Genomic DNA, 27,512 nt, shown 5'->3' with positions numbered 1-27,512 from the left:
TTCAGCCTTATTTACCAACTACGATTTGTGGTATTTTGGAGTCTATTTTTTTGGAGGTAGATCCCAGTATACAAGACACCATTGCTTGATCGGGTACGCCTATTGGTAGTTCTCTGTTTCCTCTGCTTATAGCATGGTTCGAGGCGGAGGGGAGGTACAAAGGAGTCAGTTATGGTCTCTGATTTGGAGCCTGAAAGTTTCTCAACGAGTACGGTGTTTCTTATGGCTTCTGTTTCATGGGAAACTTATGACAAATCTTAACTTATTTTTTTATTCGTCATAAATTATAATCCTATTATCTAGTTTAGAATAAGATAATTTTTTAAGTTTATTATATTATCCCTATTTATGCATTTGTGTTAATAAAAATATTATCATGGTCACTAATATTAGCTTAACTTTTATTCCTTGATCTTTATATTCCAAAAATTAAAATAGAATAAATTTAGGGTAATAAAATAATACGATAATCTAATAATTAAAATAATAATATATTTAAAAAAACAAAGTAAAAATTTTTATGTTAATCACATTAAATTTTTTTTTAGTATATGTGAAAAACAAATTAGGATAAAAATGATAAGAAGGATGGAGTATATATGATACATAGATGAGTACAAAAAGTTAATTTTGGAAATAAAGACAAATTCCACATTAACGTGTCACCATAAGTCATACCAGCTTCAACGACAAAACGAGGAGGGGACCGCCGTGGCTTCCACCATCTTGTTAGCTCGCTCTCGTAAATATCGGTTCATTTAAACTTGTACTGCATAGGCTGACCAGCTGGTAGTCGGTGACTAGGTGAGAAATCGTTAAAACTCAGCGCTGAGTCAAATTTTATAACCATTTAACCCTCCGCCAGTCCATATTAAACGGACAAATAACAACGGTCCTTTACAAAAGAAAAACAAACCCAAAACCTAAAGATTCCATTGAATAGTTCCATCTCTGTCCCTTTTCCCCTCTCCTTATACAACATCAATACCATCCCTTTCTTTCCTGTCTGTTTCATCGTCTCCCAGATCTACTATAACACTATCAAACCTAAACCAAATACCATCCTTCAATCAAATCAGATAGATAAGAGATGGAGAATAAGAACAACAACAGCAGCAGCGGCTTCATCTCATGCGATAAGCTTGATCGAGTGGCCAATTGGGTGGGAAGCAACGTGGCCTCCGCATTCTTCGCCTCCCTTGAACGGTGCTCCTGCATCAACCTCAACACCGCCGACCTCGAAGACGAAGACGATGAAGGGGCCAAGGATCGACCTCTTATGCTCTGCAAGCCCACTATCCGCGACAATCCTGAAGACTATCTCGCCGCCGCCCAGGCCGGCACCACGGCTGCCCATTAGTCCGCCTTCTAATGATGATAATTAATGATTATCTATCAAATAGGGTTCGTGTTTTTTTCTTTTTTTGGTGGTGCTTTTATATATGCAAGTCGAGTTATCGCAAGAATGTTTCTTGGATTGTATTTTGTTGTTTTGAACTAAACAATTATTCAACCGCTTTTGTAGAAATTTGAGGCTTGTAATGTAAATATTTCTCTCAGATCTATTGTGATTCGTGTTATTTCTCAAGAATTTATGTTTGGTTGCATTTGGTTCCTCTCTGTTGCAAAGAACTTGGAGTGGAATTCTGTGGGACTGAGGTTTTATGAGGGGACTTTAGTTATAGATTGCGATTGTTTTATTTGCACTAGCACCATAGTCATATTCTCAAGCTACTCCTGTTACCAGGGATTTCTCAATTCGTTTGCAGAAAATGATCAGAAACCTCTTTTCCCATTTAATTTCCTGTATTAAGCTATTTGAAATGTGCTATGCTAAATAACTTATGTGCCTTATAGTCAGTGACTTTTTCATATTTTCAGGAGCATATGCTATGTATGGAATGTATATAATCTAGATTCATGTAGATGAAAGCGTACAAATGCGGAATCATATTTGCCCCTTCACAGGTTTAGATTGAAAATTATGGTTCTTGACTGATTTTGTGCGGCATTTAGATGATCTGTGATAATTAGAGTTGGAATTTAAGTTTAGTCTTCTATTAATTGTGGCAGTCCAAATAATTTTCACCTGCTTCATGACAAGGTGCCATCGTTTAGTTAGCTTTGTTTCCATTCATGTGCCATCATTTCTATCAATTAACTGAGTCGTTGCTAAGCTACAAGGTGACTGTTTAGTTCCGGTGCTTCCATTTTTCTCTTGGAAGAATGGAAGTTGTTTGTGTGCCGTGAATTTCTGGTCATTAATTATCATGCAGGTTACAATGTGCTGTTGTTGCTTTGAAGGAATTAACTCCTCCGTCCTCACACCTTTAGTTGTACAGTACACACCAGTACTACTTTGAAGTATGTAGTATGAAGTATAAAGTGTTAGGCCTTCTGCTGGTTCCCATTGTTCATAATGTATACAACGAGCATTGCCTGGATTTTATACTGATAAACAAAAGGTTTCTTGTGTCATCAGCAGGGAGCTCTTGTTCTTGATCAACACTCTGTATTGTTTGGTAAATGACTCCATGCATTCTGGAGTCATAATTATATTACTAATGTTACTATTATTAGATGTAATTCTGCTGCTTAATGCATTTCAATTGTATAGACAGTAGGAAATTGGGATTATTCGATTTGAGACAGTATCAGATGATAATGCTATATGCTAGTTTAAGGATAGTTTTTATAGATTGGATTCTCAAGGTTATTACCGTTTCTCTATTTGGGGTTTTGAGCTTCTTGTTCATTTACAGACTTGATAAACAGGTAGCTTTGCTATGTACATGAATGACATGCTTAACGCGGGTAGATTCAGATCTGTAGATTTATGACAGGATTGGAGCTGATGGAGCGCAAACACGCATTGCAATCTATTGATTTATGGTGGACATGGTTCAATTGCTTGCAGAATATCAGGTAAACAATGAGAGAAATGCATCAAAAGTCATATGGTAAAGCACTTAACAGATATAATATAAAGTCTCGAAGATCCTGTCACTTATCTCCATGATCTCTCCAGCAAACCAGCATCAGCACACATCGTTTGATAATGTAAAGTCTCGTTCGCTTCTCCTTGAGAATCCTATGGGGAGCCTCAACTTTCACTCGTCTTCTCAGCCTAAAAGCCAGAAATCCCATGGCAACTGTGTTTTTATATCCCCTTCAGCTTTTGTACAACAACTGTAGATATTAATTAAGGAAGATGATGCTAATTATGGATTATCCAATTCCTTATATGACGATATAAATACTGTGTTTTCCTTTTTCCTGACAAACGATGTTTATGTTACTAAAGTTTGTTGCAAATTTTGTCTTTGAGCGAACCAATTTACGGTTTCGGTTTCTGGAGGCACTGCCTTCCTGCCTGCCTTGTAACCTCCGCACAGGAATACAGTGACGTAATTTCCCCTGTTTTCTCTTTGTTTTAAATTTTATTTTTTCATTTTACTCCCTCTCTCTTCCACTTTAACAACAAACAAATAGACATTTCGCTTTTATTCACTCTAAGTGCTTATTTTTTGAACTATATTATTTTATTTTTTAATTTTACCTATATTTATCGAGTATCATTTATTTTCATATTTAATTTTAAGAAGGACAATCTAAACATTTTAACATGTATTTTTAAAAAATTAATTATTTTTAATTATTTTTTTAATTTTTATAGAAAGAGCAAATGTTGCTCTTTCTTTTTTTTTTTTTTTTTTTTTTTTTTTTTTTTTAAATAAAAAGAGCAAATGTAGAAGGAAAGAAGTGTTTATTTGCACTTATTGGTTAATACTGGGAGATAAAAGGATAATGTTTTGGAGATGATTTTGAACGAGGAGTGTTGTTTACAACTTGCCTTATACACTGAACGACAAAATAAATTCTACAGCCAACCTGTCGTTTGTAGAGGGCCTAGAAATCCGTGAAATCACAACAAAAGTACAAAAACATTTCTCCATTTAATTTTCTAACAAAGAAACTTTTCCATCTAATAAATAAAAAACAAATTGACTCTTCTACTTACTAAAATTTTACAATCCTCCTATTTTTACTTTCACCTGTTAAATATTTTTTAATATATAAAATATATATATATTATATATGTTAATTCATAATTAAAATTTAATGACATCAATTTATAAAATTAAATCACTTAAACATTTACTACATAATTTTAAAATATAAAATTTATTATTCTAAATATATATTAACCATGAGACTAAGACGAATTGTTTGCATATAAATTACCGTTATTTTTTAAAAGTTTTAAGGTTAAATTAGTAAATAAAAGGTAGAAGCTTTGGGGCAAAACGTTTTTCCAAAATTAACGGTAACTTATCTTTGCTGGTAGACGCCCGATATAACGCTGACCTGTAGTTTGTAGATTGACGAGATATAATTATAACCTTGATTTGAAACATTGACTGCCAAGTGACAAGGCTGCATGTTCTTAAAGACTCGTATATGTACAAGTACAGAGGAGACTTGACATTAAACGGCCTAACGTCGTTTCATTATGACAATATTTGTTCCAACACCAAACAACATAATTAGTTGTTCTCATATACGACTCGTCGTATTATATTTGACGAATGTACCTCTTCCCCTCCCATAAAATTAAGTTTATTCTAGTTTCACATAAATTTAAAAATTACTAATATATATTTAACAAATTTTATCTATATTTTTTAACATACACCGTTGGACAATGCAAATTTAAAATTGTTTTATGAACAATGATGCAATCATTTTGAGATTCTTCTCCACTCCATTTATTAATTATAGTTACTGATCATTTTAATTAACTAATACACACTGATTTTATTATATTTTTCCATCCCCTTTTCAAAGTAGTTCATGGATGACATGATGCATTTGTGTACTTATATAAAAATAAATAAAATAAATAAATATTGCGCAACTGTTGAAAATTTGTTACAGGTTAGTTATGCTGTAGTTGGAGTTTAGTTTAAATAAATTGAGAGGTCAACTCTTTAGAACTAAAGATTTGTCTCGTTATATACTAACTATATTCGATCCCCTGGTCCTGGATACTAATTTTTAGAATAAATAAATAATTAATTTCTTCGTAGTGATCATTCTGTGTGTGAAAAGGTAAACATCTTTCTATATATAACCATGCATTATTAATAAATAAATACATATAATTGCATGCAAGTCATGACACGTGAGATTTAAGAAAATGATAGATAGATGACGGGTATTATCTATGTAATGTAATTAAATGTATTTTTAATATAATATTTTAAAATTAAAGAAAAAAGATAACGATTGCTTATTATAATTATTATTGTTTTTTGAAGAGTTTATTATTATTATTTTTTTTTCGAACAATTACACTTCCTAAGTCAAGCATAATATCTATTTCAAAAAAGAAATATAAATTAATTAGTCGATAGGGAATAATTATTATTAATTGGAGTAATTAACAAAGTTAGTAAAGTATTTCATGTACGTGTACTTGTTTAGGCGTAATCTATATAAAATTACGTGTTTGGTCATAGTTGTTATAAGTAAAGAAATTCAAGAAATAATATTGTAAAAGGGAGAAAAAGGGAAAAGGAAAACAGTGAAATTTGAGAAGAGAATTGATGAAGTAGGTGTTGAGTCCTGACAATTTCACATTCAGGCCTGAAACGTGACAATATCATGCCAATGGACATAATCATCTAATACCCCAAATTTGGTCGAAAATACACTTTTTCTTCATTTGGAAACTTCTGCTGACAATTTTTTCAAGCTTCCAAACAACTCGAGATTACATTTACGTGCAATGGGTCTAGGTTATGAGTACATCTATATATATTAAATATAGAAACTAATATATAATAATCATGTATAATAGATTTATATTCGAGTCACTTCTCTTGATACTAAAAAAACAAAATCATGCACAGAGTTATATTAGGTTTGTTTATAATTTTAGATATTGTGGAAATTAGAGGCCATTAATCACAGTCTAATCATCATAGAATGATGAGTGAGTTGAAGCACAAAGCACATATTCATTGAATCGATTACTTATATATTAGATATATAAGAATTCGCTTAAAAATAAAGATTGTATAGGAGAATTTAAAATGGTGAATGAACTGGGAAAAGATAGCTAATGGCTAGCAATGATAATATATAGTAGAATTGGGGTTTCAACGATCTCATGGAAGAAGATGTGGGTGGGGTTGAGAAGGCGTGCACCAGCACTGCTTATGTTTGAATAAAACAGATGTCTTTAAAAAGCACAACCGAAGAACCCTACCTTTTTTTTTTTTTTTTTTTGCTACATTTGAGTGCTGGCAAAGTACTGTAATCTTCTTTTACATGTTTGAGTTTAGAGAGAGATAAAAGAATAATCTCCTTTATTTATTAGAAGGAAAAGTGAAGGAAAAGGAAATCTTATGTTTGATTAATACTGTGATTATTAAGGTGGGATTTAATGCTCTTCAACAATTATATTATATTTTAGTCGAAGACTGTCTTTTTATGAACTCACTTTAAGAACAGAACATACTTAAAATAAGTATAAAATTTTCATATTGTCTTTGACTTGTTGGGACGGCATTGTATTTGTACATACAGAGCAGTCAACTAAAAGAGGCTATCTGGCAAACTTTTAGTGAGAATAATAATAGTAATTTATGTAAAATCTAAAGAGAATAGAAAGAGAGTAAGATGCGATGGTTTGGCTGTGGGGTTTACACTTCAGACATGCATATGCTATATCCAGAAGCAAGTGTGCCTCTTTTCCCATTATTTCACTGTAAAATGGTTTTGATAAAGCCTTCACCAATTAAAAAGAAGATACAAAATCTCTCTTATTACTATTTTTTTTTTTCTTATTCCAAAAAATGAGAAGAGAGAGAGACAAAGCAAAGAAAGGGAAAGAAATTAGAAAAGCTAACGCTAAACCCCACAATTGGGTGAAATTGAATAATAACTTCCCCAACACCTTATAATCACCAATCCATGTTAGGGAAATTATGAAAGCTGACATATACATAAATATATAAATTGCATTTTTAATTAAATAATTTATTTAATAGATTGCCTTCACTTCATTCTCTCCCCATACTACTCTCTATTAAAATCCACACCCTCTACTCTTCACTTCTTCAGCTCTCTCTTTCTTTCTCTCTCAAGTCTCAAAATGGTCAAATCTTCAGCCATTTGTTTTATGATATGCATAAGCTTAGTTATGTCCTATGCTTATACTGTTCATGCCGTGGCCAAATGGCCTGCAGGCAGATCTACCAGATTCTACGATTTCAAGGTCTCTTTACTTTCTTTTCTGTTTCCCCCACTCTCTCCTTCTATATATGCATGCACAAACCTACATTTTTCTGCTTAATTATATATTTATGGTTTAATGCTTTGGTGCCATGTATTAATTGATTAGGTTCATACCATGACCGTGAAGAAACTATGCAACACCAGGGAAATCGTGGCTGTTAATAACCTGTATCCAGGGCCGGTTGTTTATGCTCAAGAAGGCGATCGAATTATCGTCAAAGTCACCAACGAATCCCCTTACAATGCCACCATACACTGGTAACTAAAATTTTTACTTCCAGAAAGATATTTAATTTATAAACATTATTAATCTAAGGATATTTCTTAAATAAATAAGGCACGGTGTCCGGCAAATACTATCATGTTGGTACGATGGACCGTCCTATGTGACCCAATGTCCAATACAACCGGGGCAGAGCTTCACGTACGAGTTTACGTTGGTGAAGCAAAAGGGCACATTTTTATGGCATGCTCACGTTTCTTGGCTTAGAGGCACCGTTTATGGTGCTATTGTTGTATATCCTAAGACTGGCGTCCCATATCCATTTCCTTTCCCCCACGAAGAGCATATAGTAATTCTTGGTAAGTCATTAATTTAGTTAATTGATTGGATTAACCACTTTTTGGGAATTAATTTGGATTAATTATGTGTTTAATTAGGGGAGTATTGGCTCCAAGATATTGTACAGCTGGAGAGGCAAGTGCTAGCAAGCGGAGGACCTCCACCACCGTCAAATGCCTATACCATCAATGGCCATCCTGGTCCTAATTACAATTGCTCTGCTAATGGTAACAATATATCTATTATTTATTTATTTATTTTTCCATTTCTTTAAAAAAATTGGTTCCAATCAAAAAATATACTTAATAAATAGCTTAGTCATTAGAACGGGAGCAACTTCATTATTGAAATTAAATTTTCACATTAATTATATATATACAATACTGAAACACAAATTTAACTTTGGTTAGATGTTACAGCGAGAATATAAAAGCATCATATCAGTTGAGCAGTCGCTATATATTTTCGTAAAGAACAATTGAATAATTAACAAACCTTAACATGTCTCATTTGCTCAGCTACTATTTTTTTTATTATATATATGTATGTATTAATAAATAGTTATTGTTTCAGATGTATATAAGATCGACGTGGTCCCTGGGAAGACCTATTTGTTACGGCTGATTAACGCAGGTTTAAACATGGAAAACTTTTTCGCAATTGCTAATCACAAATTAACAATAGTAGAAGCTGATGCTGAGTACACTAAACCATTCACTACTGACCGTGTAATGCTTGGACCGGGACAGACGATGAATGTCCTCGTCACTGCTGATCAGCCCATCGGAAAATACTCAATGGCTATGGGACCTTACATGTCAGCTCAGGGGGTCGCATTCCAGAACATATCATCAATTGCTTATCTCCAATACTTGGGTGCAACCCCAAATAGCCTTTCATTACCTGCTAGATTACCAAACTTTAATGATAATTTAGCTGTTAAGACTGTGATGGATGGTCTAAGAGGTTTAAATACTTCAAATGTTCCAAAAGAGATTGATTCCAATCTCTTTGTAACCATTGGAATAAATGTTAATAGGTGTCGCTCTAAAACACCACGAAACAATTGTCAAGGCGTAAATAATGGGACCATGGCAGCTTCAATGAACAATATGAGTTTCGTCAAGCCTACTGTTTCAATTTTGGAAGCCTATTACAAGGGAACCGAGGGCTTTTTCACTGATGACTTCCCTGAGGCACCACTTAGATTCTATGATTTCGTCAATGGGGCACCAAATAATGCCCCAGTTGATACAAACTCAATGAATGGGACTAGGACTAAGGTCCTTGAATACGGAACTAGGGTTCAAATCATTTTGCAGGACACCGGAACGATCACAACAGAAAACCACCCAATTCACCTCCACGGCTATAGCTTCTATGTAGTCGGCTATGGCACTGGAAACTATAATCCACAAAGAGCAAATTTGAATTTAGTGGATCCGCCATATATGAACACCATTGGAGTTCCAGTTGGGGGATGGGCAGCAATTCGTTTTGTGGCTGATAATCCAGGTAATGAAGTCTTTGAAGTGATTAAAAATTATTTTTTAAATTAGTTTTATAGTATTGCGATAGTAATTGATAAAATTTAATTTGTTTCTGTTATAGGGGTTTGGTTTATGCATTGTCATTTTGATGTACATCAATCGTGGGGATTAGCTACGGTGCTTATAGTGAAAAATGGGAAAGGACATTTGGAGACACTGCCACATCCCCCAGCAGATCTGCCCCGGTGCTAGTAGTGGGAACCTTTGGATTTTCGTTTTTCAACAAGTGGATCAAAATTTAAATAGGTTGTTGTCAAGTTCTGAGTAGGATTCTCTTGGCGCAAGTGTGTATTATGTGGCTAATTTCTTTGTCATACGGCAAATTTGGGTGTAAAGAAGAAAATTTGAAAATAAAACTCCAAGTTTCACATCACTTTTATTTTCGAACTTTCGGAGCGTATGTAATCATATAAGGAAAAGTTCATAGCAAATGCCAGTGGACCTTCACAAATGTTTTTTTTTTTTTTTTTTTTGGTCTTCCTTTTAGGAAAAGGCTATATATATATATATATATATATATATATATATATATAACCAATTATCATAGCCCTCTCCCAATTTCTAGAATAATTTTTTAATTATTTCCATTTTCCAAAATATGTAAGATTATCCGAATTAATCAAATCAAATTGATTCCATTCAATTAGACTAATATTCGGTTTGACTTTGAGTTTACTGTTTTCTTCTCACTTCAGTTTCAGTTTGGTTCGATTGTAATTACCATTGCACACCCCCTATTTGTCACAAGCCTTTTTTTTTTTTTTTTCATTGTCACGCTATTTATCATTTTGTCTTTCTCTAACTATGCATATCATAGAAAATCAGCTCATGTTTTATTAAGAACTTAATTTTCATTAGTTAAGCAAAGCAATCTTTCATTTTATATTTTGAAACCCCTTAAAACGATATCTATAGACCTTATTTTTAACTATGTCACTGAAAAAGAACAAAATCCCTTTCATATAACATAATAAATAGTTTTCTTCTCAATACTAATAAATAAAATTATTTATTAGCAATGAGAAGTCTAGCTATCTAAATATACACATACCGAGTATCAAAATGCCATAACAACGAAGTCTATCCCTAATGTACTACGATAGTGGAGGACTTGGTACCTTAACCCTGGTATGTCTCCAAACATAACACTTAATTAGCAGGTAACTATGTTTAATTGTTTATAACACTAAGTGCACATGTCTGATGGGCACTGATAAAATAAGGTAATAGATATTTCACGGGAATACAGAATAATGCAACCAACTATCTACAGCACGTCAGAAAGTCAAGAACTAAGACGGTCCTAATCCTACATAAACACAACTGAGACCCGTTGAAAGGTGGATAGCACCCCGCTATCTTGGGGTCAATTGTGCCTATAAATATCAAATTGCAAGATTTGAGGATGGGAATAGATTTTATCAGGATTCAGATGTACCTTGAATTCATTTTCTTCTTTCCAACAGCTGAATCCATTTGCATCGAACTTCACATCATCAGCAGAAGCGAAGAGCATAGTCATCCAAAAGCTGCGCACCATTTTAAGGATTTTGTTAACACAGAGAAGTTTGTCAGAGATTGTGGCACAATCATCTGTCTAATAAAACCAATAGAAACGAGAGTAATAGAGAATTACATGGTCACGTTGATACCCATCTTTATTTTCTTAATGAACAAGTGTTGAAATAGGAGACAAAAACCATACAATGGTTGTACTATCATATAATTGTAAATTAGAATAAAGAAAAACGTACTCTCTATATGGAACAAGTAATACTCCGATGTAGTACAACAAACCAAGTGAAGTACAATAATCTTTCTTATATGTATATATATATATATATATATATATATATATATTGTTAAATGAAACAGTATCTGGTGGACCAGTAAATAACAATTCAACCAATTTTCTGAGCATCAACTGAAAGCTCTTATTGAACAATAAGCATTGGAGAGTATATCTCAGTCAGCAAACATGTTCTAGCTAACAGCCCAACATATTTATACGACATATATGGAAAGTAAATTAAATTCACTTGTCCTTTCGGGCTGGTACAACCACCTCCCGCACCAAGATACAATTCTGGTGGATGAGACCGAAAGAAAGAAAATATATAAGACTGGTACCTTTCATCCCCGAGTAGCAGGGAAAGATTGGAATATCCCTTCCATAGGAAGGCCTCTTGCTCAAATGAGTATTCCACAATCTCAACAGGGAAAGACAAAGGTTCCCTCTTAAGATTGTATCAAATGAGTATTCCACCTTCATTTTCTCAGTACTTTTTTGCAGAAATGGATACTCATTTGGGCAAGATGCCTTGCATGGAAGGGTGGAAAACATCCACGTCGCAGTGGTACCAATGACTTGGCATCAAAGTGGTAAGTACAACTGTTTTTTATAGATATAAAGATCATGTTCTAATAACAATGATGAATCCAAGTGCCTCATCAAAGTAAAGACATAATTGCAGATATGTAAACATGGTTTATACATCTCCGTCCTATTTTACAAAGTAAGAGAATGGATTTGTAAAAATTATTTAGAGGGGAACTAGGTTATTAATTTCTTTGTTTTCAGTTGCAAATAACACCTGTTTCCACTTCATAATGCATTTCTGTGTGCAGACTTTACGGATTGATCCTCACTGAATTCCAGCAATTTTCTCCATTGGCATTTTGCGTGAAGGTAAACATTATCCTCTGGTTACTTTTCAAATTCAAGTAATCAACCTGTGAATTGTATGAATCTTACAAGTAAGCATTCATAAAGTACCACGCAATAAATTCAAGACTGCAGAAGCTTCAAACCTGCTCTGGATCTACAATAAGCAGGCAAAATGGAGCAACTGGGCCTGAAGAAGGATCCAGAAAGAATTCATTGGAAGGTCGCTCATTTAGACAAGGAAGCCCTGGATTAGGACCAAGGTACTGCATCCTTGACTTTATAGAACTATCATACCAAGATTTCTCTCGTAGCTGTATCATTGATATAAAGAAATGAGGAAAACCTGAAGTAGCTCAAGATGACTGAAAGCTTGAATTAGAAGGACTAATTTGGCATTAACAATAGACACATTTCTAGAATGCATGCAATACATACACAAAGCAGTGTGTAAAGTCCAGATAAAAAGAACCATCTAGTTGTGATGTAGTTTTCAACCATCTCTACACCAGTTAATGTGATGACAGCCACATTGAAGCCTCAATTTAGAGAAGATTACACTTAAATGAGGTAAGGGAATTGAAATCCTTATGTCTTAACCCTTTTAGCAAACTTGGTTGTACAAGTCAAAGTCCATACAGAACATTTATTTCATTATCCATAAATATCTGACAATCAGATATAGTTAGCCCATTCATGTCTCCATCCTCTCTCTCTCTCTCTCTCTCTCTCTCTCTCTCTCTCTCTCTCTCTCTCTCTCTCTTCTCTGAACTTAAAAGATCATGTAAGTCTAACTTTCATGCAATCAATATCTGCCTCACAACTATTTTTAGTTACAAGCCGAACTAATATTGGCTTTTGTAGCCTTTCCTAGACTCTAGAAAGACAGTTAGAAGCCATAGCAGTTTACAAAGGCATTAAAGCAAACTGCGAATCCAATGCTGTAAAATGTACCAAGTTTTATCCATTAACATCATTATTTTTAAAGCATAGCAGTGTTAAGCCACTACGACATTCATAGAGATAATCATTAGATCAAATACAACATATTACACGCAGGCATTATGCCTAAAGTAGTTAGCGCTACCTGAAGCTTCACAGAATCAAGATTCGATCCATCAATAACATCAACCCTTCCATTAATTCGGAATTGCTCCCAAGAGTCAGTGAAATACCAACATATCTAGAAAAAGAAAATTTAAGTTCAGAGCTTTTTTGGTATAAATTAATTCCATAAAATTTTGTGGAATTGACTTACAACTCAAATTTTCATGTTTAGTACAAATGAAAATTCATTTGGAATTCCATATTTTTAATTCTATGGATTTAAATTATGCTTGGACCAAAATTCTACCAAAATTGATAGAACTCGCAAATGAATTTTGAACTTAAAAGGAGTACAAGCTATTAAAGCTAATGAATTCTAAGTACAAGACAGTAAAGCTACATATTTAGAATGAATTCTATGGTTAATCCAAACAAGAGAATTCATTTACAAAAATTTTTTGTTAACAAAATATTCTGGATAGATTTATTCCAAACACTGCGTCAAGATATTCAACTCCACAATTCATGAAGCCAAAAGGAAGTAATAACCAAGTTGAAATAACCTTGAGCAAAAGAGTGAATGTAATACTAGATCAAAGAAATAAAAATAAATAAATAAATAGCATTTAAGTCTATCACCTCAGCAAATGGACATTGCTTGAGTTCTTCAACCTGCATAACGAATCCAAAAATCAAATGCAAAAAAACATTATCCATTATATAGCAGTAAAAAGTCATAACTACATTATGTATTAATCTGGAAGACAAAAAAAAATGAAAGAAAACGACCGAACCTTACGAGTTCTGGTATCTGTATTGATTTGAATCTTATCGCTGTTTTCTTCAAATCCTCTGTAAAACCACCAAAACGGTATAAATCCTGTAATCATCCTAAAAAAGATTTAAAAAGACTGATGCCCATATACAGAGTACCTGAAAACCACAGTACGATTGGAAGGTCTCCCGTCAGATCCAACGGTAGCCTGAAACCGCCAAAAACAACAACCACCAGAAACAAATTTGAAGAGTCATCGAAAAGTGAGTGTACAATTGTTGATATATTTACGTAACTAATATGAACCACACCAATTGGAAGAAGGATGAGTGCTTCAGGTGCGAATTGGACTCTAATGCCCTTATCAGAAGCTGCTTCCATGGAGTTGTTGCGCTTACTGTGCCCATAGTTTTCACTTTCATTCGTTTTTTCAGCTCTTCTGCTGTTCCGACTTTAATCCTTCTCCATTTCTGTGGGATTATGGTAATATCCGAAAGTCTTGGGAACTGCTCGTCAATACTTATACGGTTAGATGCTTCTTGCAGTTATGGGCCAAGAATAGATTATTTGGGCCCTTCGGGCCGGTTTGACTTGCATGCCATTTGGACCCCCTCCCAAGCAATAAGAAACCAAAAACATAATTTCATCTTCAATTTGCAAAACAGAGTTTGAAATATTCATGTATAATCCATGCTTTCCGCCTAGGTTGGCATTTGGTTCGGCCAATTTAGTTCCATGAATAAATATGCAGTTAAAAGTTCAATTAAAAAAAATTAGTTAAAACTTAATTTAACCGAATTAATCAAATTAATTGACTTTTCAAAACTATTTGGTTTTGATTAAATAGATAATAAAATTAAAAATTAAAACATTTCAGTTTTTATTTAGATTAAATAGTGATTAATAACTTTGGTTAATTTTTATTTCAGTTAAAGTCGGTTATTTTTTTAATGATCAAAATTAATTCAGTCAAAACAATTCAATTAAGTTCTATTATAATAAAAAACATTTCTAATATTTTACTGTAATTTCATAAAGTTCAAATCATATATAATACTTAAAACATAGTCCAATAAACAATAAAAATAACATTAGTCCAAAAAGCAATAAAATTATGTATATAATATTTTTTCCGAAACGGCATTAAACGTGGTACTCTAGATATTTGAGATTCTTGATCATATTTTGATATCATTGCACCACTTATTGATATAGTACTTGCAGCTGCACCCATACAAGCAGTACGAATGGATTGGTCATCCATCTACGAAGCAAAAAAATAATAAAGCAAGATGACTTCTATTATTATAAGAGAATGGGAATGGAAACTATGAGAAATTTTAAGACAATGGCAGCCAGAAGAATGTATAAAGCAACCATAGAAACAATGAAACTTCAGTGTATTTATCAAAATAAACAATGAAACATCGGTTGTCTCCCTAATCCACATGGTTTCTGCAAATAAATTACAACACCCTCAAATGCAGAATAGAAGCAAACCCATCAAATATATAATGAAAATGACAAGATATAAATTATAATGACCAACTAAAGGTAATATATACACTATTGGGTTTTGGACAAAGAAGAAAATGTATGTTAAGAAGCATAGATACTATATGACAATATTAACATGTCATAAAATTTACACAAGTACTAAAAGAGCATTGTCCCACGCCTCTAAGCTATTCAGGGAAGCCAATTTTCGTCATCTTGGCAGAAATCAATTGCTATTGCTTTAGATTTGAGTTGTTTAATGCAGATTTCAAATTTATATAATATCCCAGCAGCAGATCTCCTCCTGTCTTCTTTTTAGTACTGTAGTAGTTATTTACATATCTACTACACCATGAGTATTCTCTTTTTCTTGCTCACTGTTATATCATATTTAAAAAGCCTTATTAATAGGATTTCCTTCTTAAAGGGAAAAACATGACAGAACTTTCTTTTTCCTCATAGATAATATATATATGAGCAATTTGGCTATTTTCTGAATACAGAATAATGGTCCTCCAAAAACTTTGACATGATAGGATTCCATCAAAGCCACAGTGGTATTTAGCTACTTATGTTAATATTCCCTTTGGAATTGATCAAGAACTGGACAATAAGGTCTCAGACTAGAAGTTGAAACTCAAGGCAAGTTAATTAAAAAGATCTTGAATAACAAAGAGACTGTTAGAAATTTTAACCATATTCAAATTCATCTCACTTAGACTGGAATTCCAATTCATATTCTGAGATGATTCCATTACCATTAACTTGAAACTCCTTAGTGCAAGAAGATATAATAATATGTAAATTGTGAGTTACAATTTCTTGAATGAACTTGATTATATAGAAGCTTTGCTACTTTGATCTTATAATTCTATATATCTCCCTAGATTTGCTAAAAGATATGCAAGTAAAGGCTGCATTAGCAAGAGAAAAGGATGCACCTGTAAAAGAAGTTGGCAGAAATGATGTAGAAACATGAAGGAAGACAAGAGAAGCATAAAAAATTGAAGGAACAAACTGCAAAATGATAGTTTATTTATATATATAACTACAAGAATCAGACTGTGTAGCACTCCTCAACTTCCTAGAAAATTTTCCCAAGAAAAACAGGAGGGTATAGAAGAGATTGAAAATTACTGGTTTTATTTGTATAAAACTTCTATCGGTAGCGATCATATCTACAAGAACCCAAACAAGGAAGATGACAATGAGATTTTTGGACTTTGGGTGATAGATACCAAACCCGGATAGCATTTAACAAACCTTCCAAATTAACACAAGAAATTAACAAAATCTAAAAGTATATCATTTTAAAGATCTAACAAAAAGATCAATCAATTTTCATGTAGAAATTACCCTAACCTCTAGAAGTTTGTAGATATCCTTTCTTGTAGAAATAAAGGGAGCCTAAGATTATAAATTGGCAAGTGAATTCAATTACTGGGTTATTATGAAGTGAATAGTTTGACAATGACAATGGCATTAAAAAAAATGTCCAATGGGATTAGGCGTCCCCGATATAGTTAATGCTAGTAACTGCCAATTAGATGAAAAAGCTAGAAAATTTTTTATTTCGCCATTCCCGAAATTCATCCACCAAAATCGCGAACAGAAGTTGGCCACGAGCTTATCTAACCACTGCTGACCAAATTAATTTTAGCAAACAGCAGCAATAAATTAATTAACAAAACATGTATATATATATATATATATATATCGACGGAAATAGAAATATTTTTCATTAATATCAATAGAATTAAAAATTCTGAAATCTGCGCTTTTTAAATTTTTTTCATCAATTTAAACATATATTATAAATAAATTTTTTAAACTTGAATGAGAGCAAATGACACCACTAAATTTTCCATATATATATAGATATAGATATTTTTTTGAAAGGTCCATTACAATTACTTCAACAATGAGTAAAACGTCAATATATCAAATGTGATTGGTGTATGACACATATCAAAAAGTACAATTTTGGCTAATTAATTAACACTTTACAGTCTTATTAAGTATTCTCTTTAAAAAGGAAAAACAAAACTAATTTCGTTTGACATATATTACTAGCCGTAGAGTCAAGATTGAAGATGTATGGGAACGGAAAATTTTAAAAAAAATTAAAAAGAGCAAAATTAAAAATATTTACAATCTTAAAGGATCAAATTAAAAATTTTAAAAATTGAAGGGGCAAATTTTTAAAATTTAAATATAATAATATATTGATTATATATAATTATGATATGACATATATGGAGGCGGGTTATGGGGGAACGGCTTGGAAATTTGGCATGGAGGTTTTTGTTTGGGTCTTGGAGATACTATGGTATTATGTGCTACCTTCTTCGAGGGTCTTAAATTGGCATTCTGGTAGATATTTTAATGTTGATGTGGAAAGTGATAAACTGCTGGCCGTGAATATTATTAATATTGTATAAATCCTCCGCTTATTTTTCTTTCACTCGTATTATTAATTCATCATTAGGATCTCTCATATTTTTTTTTTTAGTGTAAAAATATGCTGATTTAATATGCATGGGCAGGTATATTCATACATATACGGATTGTTTCAATAATTTCCGAAAAGAGAGAATTCTTCTTCCATACTCTGTCCTTACTATTTTTTATCTTCCAAACAATAATTTTTCCTTTTCAATAATCAACATGACGAGATAATGTATGGAGGCCATGAATCCAATCCAAATTGGCTGGAAGGTAAGCACGCGAATCTAAGATTCAAACCCACCAACCATTTCTATCCATGCACGTAACATCAACATCTCTGACCTGCATGCATTTATTTCCTTCACTTAATTTTATTTATTTACAGCAATTATAATTAGTAATTAAATTGAGAAAAAAAAATTCCTTTTCTTTTTTCACAGCAGTAATGACTCTGCAAAAGAGTCCAGTTTTACTTGATCACGATCATCAGTCTTCAGAAGCAGCAAATACTCTTCATAGAGTTTCTCTAGGTTGCCGCTTTCTGTAGGTGCAAGATCATCATGATCTGTGCCGTTAACAAATTCATGTCCAACATCTCCAACAAGGAAGCTAATCCCATGATCATCATTTTCTTTGAAATTAAACCAATTATTGCCTACAACCGCTTCTGCGCTTGAACCTCCTTCTCCTCCTGCGCTTGAACAAAGACTATTGCACTCAAAACTGTCATTTCTTGGCAAAGATAAGCAAGTAAACCTAACAGGTATAGGCAGATGGATTTTTGGCTTTTCAGGCTCCATTTTTTCTTTGCTTTTCGTGTTTTTCTTGTTGTTATTATTGTTTTTCTTCTTCTTTTTTGTTCCTTCTTGAAGAATTGGCTCTGGTAATTTTTTATGGGTATGAGGGTCAGTACCTTGGCTTCTAAGTTTCTTGCTGAGATGGGTGTTCCAATAGTTCTTGATCTCATTATCAGTTCGACCTGGAAGCCTTCCAGCAATTAAAGACCATCGGTTACCAAGAAGAGAATGCATTCTAATAATAAGATCGTCCTCATCAGGAGTAATGTTCCCTCTTTTAATGTCTGGTCTTAGATAATTCATCCATCTTAGTCTGCAGCTTTTTCCACATCTGAGGAGACCTTCATTTACACGAAATACTTAAATCTTTAAGCAATAATAATAATAATAATAATAAATCTACCCTCTTATGAATTGCCATTTCATTATATCAGATAACATTGAATTGTCATAACTGTGGTAACCAACTCATGTACATAGAATAAATTTCCAAAAACTTCATGTACAAGTTTTAATTTTGACTTCTAGTAACGATGATTTCAAAAAAATAATAATAATAATCCATACTCAAATTTAATTTTTAAAAATTCAAGAATTCGATCAAACAAGTCTTGTTTTATATCTAAAGGATGTGAGAATATTTTTGAGACTAAAAATATATATTATTTTATAAAATTATTATATTCTGAATAGAAAAAGAATTATAAAAAATTACTCAATTCTTCCTATTAACCGACATATTTTATCCTTTAAAGAATATAATTTTAATAAAAGAAGAAACATATGCAAAAGTAAACTAAGAAAAAAATAAATGAAGAAAGGTCAAGTATTAATTAATCATTAATCAACACCCAAAATTTGTTAATATTCATCGCTAACAATTAATTACAGTTTAAATGAATGAATTAAGTTAATTAACTACATTTTTCAGTTTTATACAAATTGATGGATTCTTTAAATATTTGGGCATTACTGATTACCAGATAAGGAGAAAGAAGAAAAATAAGTTGAAGAAAATGAAGCAAAGTTACCAGCTTTTTTAGGCAAGGACCTCCAATTGCCTTCTCCATGAGCTTGGATATATTTAATAAGCAATGTGTCTTCTCTAGGAGTCCATGGTCCTCTATGCAACCCAACTTTTGAACAACAAGGAGCTCTTCCCATTTCTTTTTCTTTTATCAAATCTTGTAATTCTCAACTACACCACACCAGAATTCATAGCAAATTTTTTTTCCATTTCGTGCCATTATATATATTTATATAAATGAAAATTATTTTTCTTTGCTCTTGGAAATGGATGTATATATATAGAGGAAGTGTATGTATATATAGAAGAAGGAGTGCGATAAAAATACAATAAAGTAAAGAAAGAACAGTGCTGAGAAAGAATTTGCATGATTGACAGTTAAGTTCGTGCATTGTGTGCATGCATATGCACCTCAACAACCTTTCTTCATATCTGTCCTTCTAAGCTTGTACCCTTTGTTATTTTATACTTATAAGTTGAACCAGTCATCATGTCGATATGTACAAAAAATTGTTCCTGCTAATTAATTGGATCGTCTTCTTCCTTTCAACTTGCCAATCACCATTTTTTAATTAAGAGAATATACATGGCTGTTAATTTTTTTTTTTTTAGAAAAAAAAATAATATAAACGTCACCGTTACACAGAGGCAAAGCAGATGGCTAATGGATTGAATTTTATTTCTTTTGGGGTCCCTTGTATCCAAAACAAAAAAAAAAAAAAAAATGACAATAATCGTCACATGTATATTGTGCTAAATAATATGGTTCGAATCAATAATCACCCTAAAAAAAGAAAAATCACTCCGCTACTTTAAATCTAAATACTACTTTTAATTATTTTTAAATAATATTTTGCATTTTATAATCTCAAACACTGTGATCACAAATTTTGATTATTTCTATCCATGCATTTCTTTTAGTTCAGTATAAAAAATTTATTTCCAAAATTCTCAAGTCATGATCAGTTTGAATTATAATTAATAATTAATAATTATAATAACTTTTTAATTATATCATCAAACTAGAAACGGAACAACAACTCTAATTTTGAATCAAATTGAAATCTATGGTTCACGAGTCCAATTAGGAAAATTGCACCCTTATTGTTTAGACTAAAGTTAAGATTTCGCCCAATTTTGGTAAAAATTGAAATCAAAAGGATAAATTTCAGATTTCAGTCATCAATGAACCAGCCACCTCCACCTACTCCGGCAAGTGAGGGTGTAATGCAGTAATGGTGTGACAAATTTCACCTAATATATTTCTCCAAAATTGAAAAGCGTTTCTGTGGACCTCAAAACGTAAAGGTCCACAACTTTTGTTGGGCTTACGTAATTTGCGGCGGCCTACCATTATACTAACGTCTTTTTTATCTTTGCAAAATATTTAAGTCCACTAAAAATTTTGCTAAAGTATATGATAGGTACCAAAATCACAATGACTTTTCCTTTGAAGCCAATTATTGAAATTAAAAAAAATGATAAATTATTTTGATTTGAAAATTTATGTGGTTGTCTTTCATTTATTTCCATTTTAAGAGAGAATAAATAATATTCTAAAACTTTGGGCTTAATTAAGAATAAACTACAATTATATCAATAATAGTGATAATAATAATATTGAATTAAAATAATACATATAGAAGTCCAGAAACACGTGGTTATATTATTATATTTTTTTTAAAAGAAAAAGAAAAACTAATTAATCATTTATAATTCACGTGTTCGTTTGTACTTAAAAATGCTTAGTTTACTTCACATGGCAGCTGGAGCTAGAGGCCGAAGCTTTTCGCTTAGGTTAAGCCCACACTGGGACATGACCTATTTTAGGCTTGTTAAAAAATTTAATACGACTGCAATCTGAGCCCAAAACCCAATATATGAACAGTGTTTTGTGTTGACATGGAAAGTGGGTTCATTATACCACCGGGTTCATATCATCTAAACGGATCAATTTTTAAGAATTTACTTCAAGGCACCTATATTATTTAATTCATTGTTTTAATTATTTTGAGTTATGCAATAATTGTAGTAGTATTATTATAGCTTTTTAAATTACCATTTGGTATGCATGATTCATTTTATAAATAAATTCTGCCCATAATTAATTTATTTAAATATTGCTTATGATAATTGAATTTCACACACTTTGTTTAAAATTGAATTAAATTATTTTTTAGAGATAAAATTCAGAATTCAGTTCAATTCCTTGAAAATAGATGGAGAAAAAAAATGAAAATAAGAGAGATACGGTCCAAAATGACAGGGAGAAGGTAGTAAAGGAAGAAAGAGAAATGAGTGAAAAAAAATAATATTTAATTCCACATAATTAAATTCGTGAAATTGAAGTGAGTAGTTTTTAACATAAGATACCGAAAACAGGAAATTTAATTAAATTTCACAGATTCTGATATGAATCATTGAAAATGTTTACCTGAAATAATTTATTCAAATTAAAAGGTTCAGGTAAACATTTTCCATGATTCATATCAGAATCTGTGAATTATGTAAAATATTTTCTTCAAATCGAATAATATTTAAATGATTAAGAAACAAAAAAATTAAAAATATTTTCTCTTACATCTACCACATAGCATCGGAGCATGGTATCATCAGAGCAAATGCTTAGCTTAGACCACAACCGTAAGTAACGAACATGACAAATTTCTTTTCAAAATGTATATATTACAATTAGAATGACATACCATATCTAATACATGTATATTCTTTTTGTTTGCAATGAATTACTGTGTTGGAAAGCGACCAAAGACAAAAAGTAACTTCAAGAAAGAAAAAAATAAATAAATACAAAAGCTTGTACCCGATTTTGATTGGCCCTGCTTTCCTGGGAACTGAGAAGGTTGGAGCCTTGAGATTAGCCAAATACCAGCTGCTCCTGACAAGTAACCCTCCCAAGTTAGAAGCTCGGGGATAATAAATGGTAAAATCAGAAATCCAAAAGCAGCAATCATATGATGAAATCAATTGAAAATCCTTCGCGTCTGCCACGTCCAATTCCCTGCAGCCAATGCTAATTTTGCCCAGCGCCCTTCAACAAATCGAACTCCAAAAAATACCAATATACCTTGGCTTCCCTTGGTGGTCGACACTGGACAGAGCCCCACATTTCAGACTGGGCATGCAGCCACCATACTGCTGAATATATAAATTAAAGAATGATATATACACTGGATAAAGCCAGCTAAATATAGAAGGTCATCGGTGTTCAATTGTTCTGCACCTAAAAAATCTTGGTCAACCAGACAACATTGCTCAGCATCTCAACCGTAGCTCATGAATGTCCACCGTACAGCACATCACCTGCTGACCCCAGAGATGAGTCTCGCCAAAGATAAAGGCAAATTTCCATAGAAATTATTGCTTGATAGTCTGTACAATCCAAAGTTTCTAAAGGCGAACTGGCAATCCATAATTCTGGAACCATCTGATCCGTCCATCCCATCCAGCGGTTACTATCGCCAAATTCCATGCATGAGGTGAACCATGGACGCTCTGGTAAGATGTCCTCAAAAACTTGTACTGGGATTTAAACATTTTAGGCGACATGCTTAATGAGGAAGGAAGATTTTCCTCTGGCCAGGTTGCAGAACCCTTTGGCAATGACTCGGAGAAAAATCCATGGCTCAGTGAAAATTGATCAGGTGAAGAAAATGACGATTTGCATTGTGAACTCTCACCCAACTCTTTGTGTACCGACATTTGTTCTTCATTACATCTCTCTGAGTTCATAAAGGGCAATGTTGTTCTCATTATATCTGAAGATGCAGAGTTCCCACATGCCAACCCAGGCCAAGGTATAGCAACTGATGCATTGTTCGAGAAGAAATGCTCACATGCCCAATTGGTCTTTACGCGAGGCACAGGACCATCCTTGATAGCATAGTTCCAGACATATATATTAGAATCCTCACTTGCAGATATAATATGTGTCCCACCTGAGGTGAACAATGCAGATATTTGGCTTCCTGCATTGTGGATGCCTGTGCACAGAAAAGACAAGAAATGTAAAGGAAGAATCAGCAGTTATAAAACACAAATTTTAGAAGTTGAATGGGCGTGATAAGCCAATGCATACCAGGACGGATTCACAAAATAGAAAGGAAAGGTAAAGAGACTGCACCTCGATATTTGCATATCACATCAACACCATCAAGGATTCGGACTTTTGAATCAGCAGAAGTGACCATTAATCTGGATGGATCACTGGAGAAATACTGTTGGATAGAGTAGCAACTTTATGAATTTTATTTTACAGAGAAAGAAAAGATGATTGCATGGGCAGCATCGAGGCCAACAAACTAGGACCAACAGCAAAAAAGAAAAGATTAAACAGATCAAAGAGACCTTCACCTGAAAGCCAGTTATCCTCTTGGATGCTGACTTCTTCTTACCCTGTAAGCACTTTTGGGCATGCAGCTGCAGACGACCATCTGATCCATGCAAAATACACCAGTTAGTGTTCACCAAAGCAACCTTCCTGCATCATAGTGTAACATTAAAATCAACTTTCAAGTGTGCATCTACTTGTTTCGTTAGAAAATAATTGGGGTTGGTGATCTGTAATTACCACTTAATCTACCCCTCTAAAGATGTTAGTATATTAAAAACTTGAGCATTACTCATCGATTCACATGAAAAAGCAAACATATGTCTGTTCTGATTTCATCCATAACACAACAAAAAGGTCCCAATATAAGAATATATGCAACCTTCCAGTACTTTGATCCCCTCTATCTCAATGTAGAAGCATATCACCAACAAAACAAGGACTCAGAGGGTGGTGACATTTAACAAGACAAAGGGTGAAAAGATTGGGTAAGCCCCCATAAAAAGTAAGAGTCTTATCCAAACATACAAGGTGCAACAAGTATTAAGGATGTACGGAACACAGTGCAAGACTGCAGTTCAACTAATTCATTGCTTACTGTAAATAGTTCTACAATTTCTCCAAGAAAAAAAGAGAGAGAGAACCAATTTGACATCTACAAAAGCCCTGCTCAGAATTTCTGAATGATTTCTGGGAAATTTTTCAAAATTTTGTAGATATTCCAACCACTATAAGACAAACATAACACACTGAGAATCAGAGAACGATTTGAATGCTGGAAGATGCTACTATGCTGCTAAATATTCTATTTGATTGTGTGAGTCGAAATAAGAAACAAAGACATACCAGATGCATCATAGAAGCGACAATTGCCAGTCATTGAGCCAACAACTAGACCCTGCATGAGAAACAGATGCACTCAGAATCCCTCACAATCAGTCGCTGCCAATCACCTATAGAAACTAACAGTTGAAATATAACCTTTCCATCAGGGCGATAACAAACTGCAGTAACAATTTCGGTTATATCAATCCAGTCAATAACTTGACAACCAGGAATTGTCCAGATGCGAACTTTCCCATCTATGGAACCGCTGATGAATGAATCATCATCCATGGGATTAAACTGAACACATGTAACTGTATTACAGGAAGTGTGAAGAGAATCAATTAGAAGGAATAGAAATTAAAATGCCTTAACATATCAATCAGCGATAGTATAAAGACCATCAAGCAAGAACTATCACCATAGTTATTGTGGGAAAAGACTTGTAGGCACCGGTTACATCCCACTTGCCACAAGCGAACAGTCTTATCAGTAGAAGATGATAAAATATACTGCACAGTAAAATGTCAATCAGAAACGCATTCAATGCAAGTACCTGAAAATAACTGAAGTGCTCCTGAGCAATTACTGACCTTGTTCTTTGACCAGGAGAGATCCAAGACCTCTCCACGGTGACCATAAAATTCATGGATTGGTTTCTCTGATATCTGAAATATTTTCTGAGGCAAGATGACACAAGCTGAGTGTGAATTTTTTCGCAAATCCTTGAACTTACTGTTTTTCTCTTTATCGGCATGAAGTGGAACTACTTCAGAATGACTATTAACTGTGAAGTATACATGTGATGGATCAATATCAAGTCTGCCAAACTCATCTGACCTCTCAGACTCAATCACCTGCCAAACACGCACTATTCCATCTTCACCTGCACTTGCAAGGTACTGGCCATCAGGACTGAATTTCATAGTCAAAATTGAACCTTCATGGGCTGCAACTTCTTGTCCCATATAAAGAGCTGAAAGTTCCTTGAACCGTTTCTTATATGAACGAACTCGAACCATTTGAGCCCTAGCCCTAGAAAGAGAATACTGGCCATTATAATTGATACCTTCAGCATACAATTGTCTATCAACTATGCAAGCAACGGCACCCAATCTCCTCAACCATCCCCTCTTTACCTTCTTTCTTGCTGTCCTGAGATCAGATGCCTCTTCAGCATTTCTCCGCATCGCTTGCTGAACCAAAGGTGATAACCCAAGATTCCTCTCAAACTCTGCAACAGTAAGCAACCGGTTTGAGCCCACTTCACGAATTCTCCCTGACATGACATCCTGCCCTAGTTCATCCACAATGAACTCTGACCCATTATCCAAATTCCTAATTCTGCATTCAAAATTCTCTTCCAGTGCTCCATCTAACAACTCTAAGGTATTGCTGGACCAACACGACATTGAAGAATGACTTGATGAAAACCTATCATCAAAGCTTGATGACCTTAGAACAGAACCACTATGTTCTGTCATTCTATCAGTCTCAACTTCTCCTTCCTGTGAACATGCATTAACAGGGTCATGTGCGACAGTTTCATCCACATTGAAACCCATCAATTTGAGAAATTTATTGCGCCGTTCATGAATGCTGTCCAGGTTCTTAATCCAAACCTCATAACTAAAAACGCTAGGCGAGGAAACAACAACCCCATGATCAGACTCCAAATTTTCTGGGCAGTCAGGGCTTGAATCGGATACGGAGGAAATATCCTCCCGGGCTTCAAAGAACAGATCCTCATCACTACTCAAACTCCCCATGGTCGATTCAAACGTTCACCCCATCACATTATAAGTACAAAATCATCTCAGGAAAACCCTAGGGAGTGTCCTAACCAAGCATAGGGCCGTCAGATATTGAAATTCCATCATTAAAAAAACATTAAAAAAAAAAATCAAACCATAAAATTGAGACCAAAAAACGCAGATCCTAATCCTAATTCACTAACACCGATAAGGTCAACAACTAAAACTGTGGGGAAAAAAATGATAGAAACGATATAGAAGTAAACCCAAAATCGCAAAAACTACAGTAAATGCACACAGATCACTGCAAATGAAGATGAAGTAATTGAACAAATATTGTACACTAAAAATGAACAATAATACTATACAGGAAAATAAGAAACAAAAGAAAACAAAAAGGCTGATTATTATGAATAGATAAATATAGTGAATGTAATTATATAACGAAATATTATATATATATATTTCCGGATAAACAAAAAGTCGAAAGTAAACAAACAAACAAACAAACAAACAAAAAAGTGATTTCGAGGTGTGGGGGTTTGAGCACCTGATGTTTTTGATGAAAAGTCCGTCAAAACAACGAAGAAACCAGTGGTTCTTCATCCTCCATGGGGGATTTTCCAGCTCTCTCTCCTCCTCTCTCTCCTCCTCCGTCTGCCAAAGAGACTTCGAACCAAAAAAAAAAATGCAGCAGAACAAACAAAAGTATAATAAACTCGGATTAAAAATAAAGCGAAAAAGAAAGGAAGATCTCGAGAGGAGTGAAAACGGGTTGCCCGAATTACGAGAAACGGAGAGCTGAGTGTCTTTTGTGGCTGGCTGCCGCTTTCTGTTCTCTGTAACTTAGTAGCGTTTGATTTTACCGTGCAGCGTGTTGTGGCTAAACCACGCACCGCAGTAGCCTAATGT

The 27,512-nt window shown here is 33.5% G+C and overlaps 5 protein-coding genes across 10 annotated transcripts; 2 read left to right on the top strand and 3 right to left on the bottom strand.

The window, feature by feature from the left end:
- Positions 1 to 693: 693 nt before the first annotated feature.
- On the top strand, positions 694 to 1,591 carry LOC149496508 (uncharacterized). Its single transcript, XM_089722015.1, has one exon. It carries the CDS (start codon positions 1,091 to 1,093, stop codon positions 1,358 to 1,360), a length of 270 nt encoding a protein of 89 aa, XP_089578141.1. The 5' UTR covers positions 694 to 1,090; the 3' UTR covers positions 1,361 to 1,591.
- Positions 1,592 to 7,081: 5,490 nt separating this feature from the next.
- Positions 7,082 to 9,790, top strand: LAC6 (laccase 6). Its single transcript, XM_012227782.4, has 6 exons — positions 7,082 to 7,285; positions 7,412 to 7,563; positions 7,643 to 7,887; positions 7,966 to 8,094; positions 8,441 to 9,382; positions 9,479 to 9,790. Exons 1-6 carry the CDS (start codon positions 7,163 to 7,165, stop codon positions 9,607 to 9,609), a joined length of 1,722 nt encoding a protein of 573 aa, XP_012083172.1. The 5' UTR covers positions 7,082 to 7,162; the 3' UTR covers positions 9,610 to 9,790.
- LOC105642823 (Pyridoxamine 5'-phosphate oxidase family protein) lies at positions 8,502 to 14,401 on the bottom strand. 4 transcript variants are annotated; one of them, XR_016320937.1, is made up of 9 exons: positions 14,216 to 14,401; positions 14,063 to 14,112; positions 13,924 to 13,981; positions 13,769 to 13,801; positions 13,170 to 13,265; positions 12,229 to 12,396; positions 12,012 to 12,150; positions 10,856 to 10,946; positions 8,502 to 8,770 (listed from the first exon to the last, which is right to left on the bottom strand). XR_016320937.1 is itself a non-coding variant. In XM_012227780.4 (8 exons), exons 1-7 carry the CDS (start codon positions 14,324 to 14,326, stop codon positions 12,049 to 12,051), a joined length of 618 nt encoding a protein of 205 aa, XP_012083170.1. In that variant the 5' UTR covers positions 14,327 to 14,401; the 3' UTR covers positions 10,355 to 10,946; positions 12,012 to 12,048. The 4 variants fall into 4 exon arrangements, 2 of the variants coding, with proteins under 2 accessions (XP_012083170.1, XP_012083171.1); XR_016320936.1 differs by lacking the exon at positions 8,502 to 8,770 and having other exon boundaries at positions 10,355 to 10,946; positions 11,054 to 12,150; XM_012227780.4 differs by lacking the exon at positions 8,502 to 8,770 and having other exon boundaries at positions 10,355 to 10,946.
- Positions 14,402 to 18,172: 3,771 nt separating this feature from the next.
- On the bottom strand, positions 18,173 to 19,952 carry LOC105642822 (MYB-like transcription factor 4). 2 transcript variants are annotated; one of them, XM_020682619.3, is made up of 3 exons: positions 19,678 to 19,952; positions 18,763 to 18,987; positions 18,173 to 18,540 (listed from the first exon to the last, which is right to left on the bottom strand). In XM_020682619.3, the coding sequence occupies exons 1-3, from the start codon at positions 19,808 to 19,810 to the stop codon at positions 18,284 to 18,286; spliced, it is 615 nt and encodes a 204-aa protein (XP_020538278.1). In that variant the 5' UTR covers positions 19,811 to 19,952; the 3' UTR covers positions 18,173 to 18,283. The 2 variants fall into 2 exon arrangements, with proteins under 2 accessions (XP_020538278.1, XP_012083169.1); XM_012227779.4 differs by having other exon boundaries at positions 18,173 to 18,987.
- A 2,369-nt stretch (positions 19,953 to 22,321) lies between these two features.
- LOC105642821 (uncharacterized) lies at positions 22,322 to 27,512 on the bottom strand. Of its 2 annotated transcripts, none has more exons than XM_012227778.4 (8): positions 27,151 to 27,512; positions 25,440 to 26,673; positions 25,268 to 25,358; positions 25,003 to 25,160; positions 24,868 to 24,919; positions 24,045 to 24,124; positions 23,815 to 23,908; positions 22,322 to 23,674 (listed from the first exon to the last, which is right to left on the bottom strand). In XM_012227778.4, exons 2-8 carry the CDS (start codon positions 26,613 to 26,615, stop codon positions 23,082 to 23,084), a joined length of 2,244 nt encoding a protein of 747 aa, XP_012083168.1. In that variant the 5' UTR covers positions 26,616 to 26,673; positions 27,151 to 27,512; the 3' UTR covers positions 22,322 to 23,081. The 2 variants fall into 2 exon arrangements, with proteins under 2 accessions (XP_012083168.1, XP_012083167.1); XM_012227777.4 differs by having other exon boundaries at positions 25,440 to 26,685; positions 27,151 to 27,511.

Source organism: Jatropha curcas, chromosome 5 (genome assembly GCF_041381405.1).
Source record: "Jatropha curcas cultivar XTBG-Jc1 chromosome 5, XTBG_Jcur_1.0, whole genome shotgun sequence".
NCBI classification, from domain to species: domain Eukaryota; kingdom Viridiplantae; phylum Streptophyta; class Magnoliopsida; order Malpighiales; family Euphorbiaceae; genus Jatropha; species Jatropha curcas.
Note: the sequence above shows the minus strand (reverse complement) of the source record. Positions and strands in the feature narration are given on the sequence as shown.

Excerpts from the sequence above, each read along its gene's own strand:
- LOC149496508 (XM_089722015.1), top strand. The coding sequence starts at position 1,091 with ATGGAGAATAAGAACAACAACAGCAGCAGCGGCTTCATCTCATGCGAT.
- LAC6 (XM_012227782.4), top strand. The coding sequence starts at position 7,163 with ATGGTCAAATCTTCAGCCATTTGTTTTATGATATGCATAAGCTTAGTT. Across the intron at positions 7,286-7,411 it reads CCAGATTCTACGATTTCAAG|GTTCATACCATGACCGTGAA; the intron begins GTCTCTTTACTT and ends TTAATTGATTAG. Across the intron at positions 7,564-7,642 it reads TACAATGCCACCATACACTG|GCACGGTGTCCGGCAAATAC; the intron begins GTAACTAAAATT and ends TAAATAAATAAG.
- LOC105642823 (XM_012227780.4), bottom strand. The coding sequence starts at position 14,326 with ATGAAAGTGAAAACTATGGGCACAGTAAGCGCAACAACTCCATGGAAG. Across the intron at positions 12,397-13,169 it reads TTGATTCTGTGAAGCTTCAG|CTACGAGAGAAATCTTGGTA; the intron begins GTAGCGCTAACT and ends TCAATGATACAG. Across the intron at positions 12,151-12,228 it reads TTATTGTAGATCCAGAGCAG|GTTGATTACTTGAATTTGAA; the intron begins GTTTGAAGCTTC and ends TACAATTCACAG.
- LOC105642822 (XM_012227779.4), bottom strand. The coding sequence starts at position 19,810 with ATGGGAAGAGCTCCTTGTTGTTCAAAAGTTGGGTTGCATAGAGGACCA. Across the intron at positions 18,988-19,677 it reads GTCCTTGCCTAAAAAAGCTG|GTCTCCTCAGATGTGGAAAA; the intron begins GTAACTTTGCTT and ends GTGTAAATGAAG.
- LOC105642821 (XM_012227778.4), bottom strand. The coding sequence starts at position 26,615 with ATGGGGAGTTTGAGTAGTGATGAGGATCTGTTCTTTGAAGCCCGGGAG. Across the intron at positions 25,359-25,439 it reads TCTCCTGGTCAAAGAACAAG|TATATTTTATCATCTTCTAC; the intron begins GTCAGTAATTGC and ends TTTACTGTGCAG. Across the intron at positions 24,920-25,002 it reads GTTATCGCCCTGATGGAAAG|GGTCTAGTTGTTGGCTCAAT; the intron begins GTTATATTTCAA and ends TTTCTCATGCAG.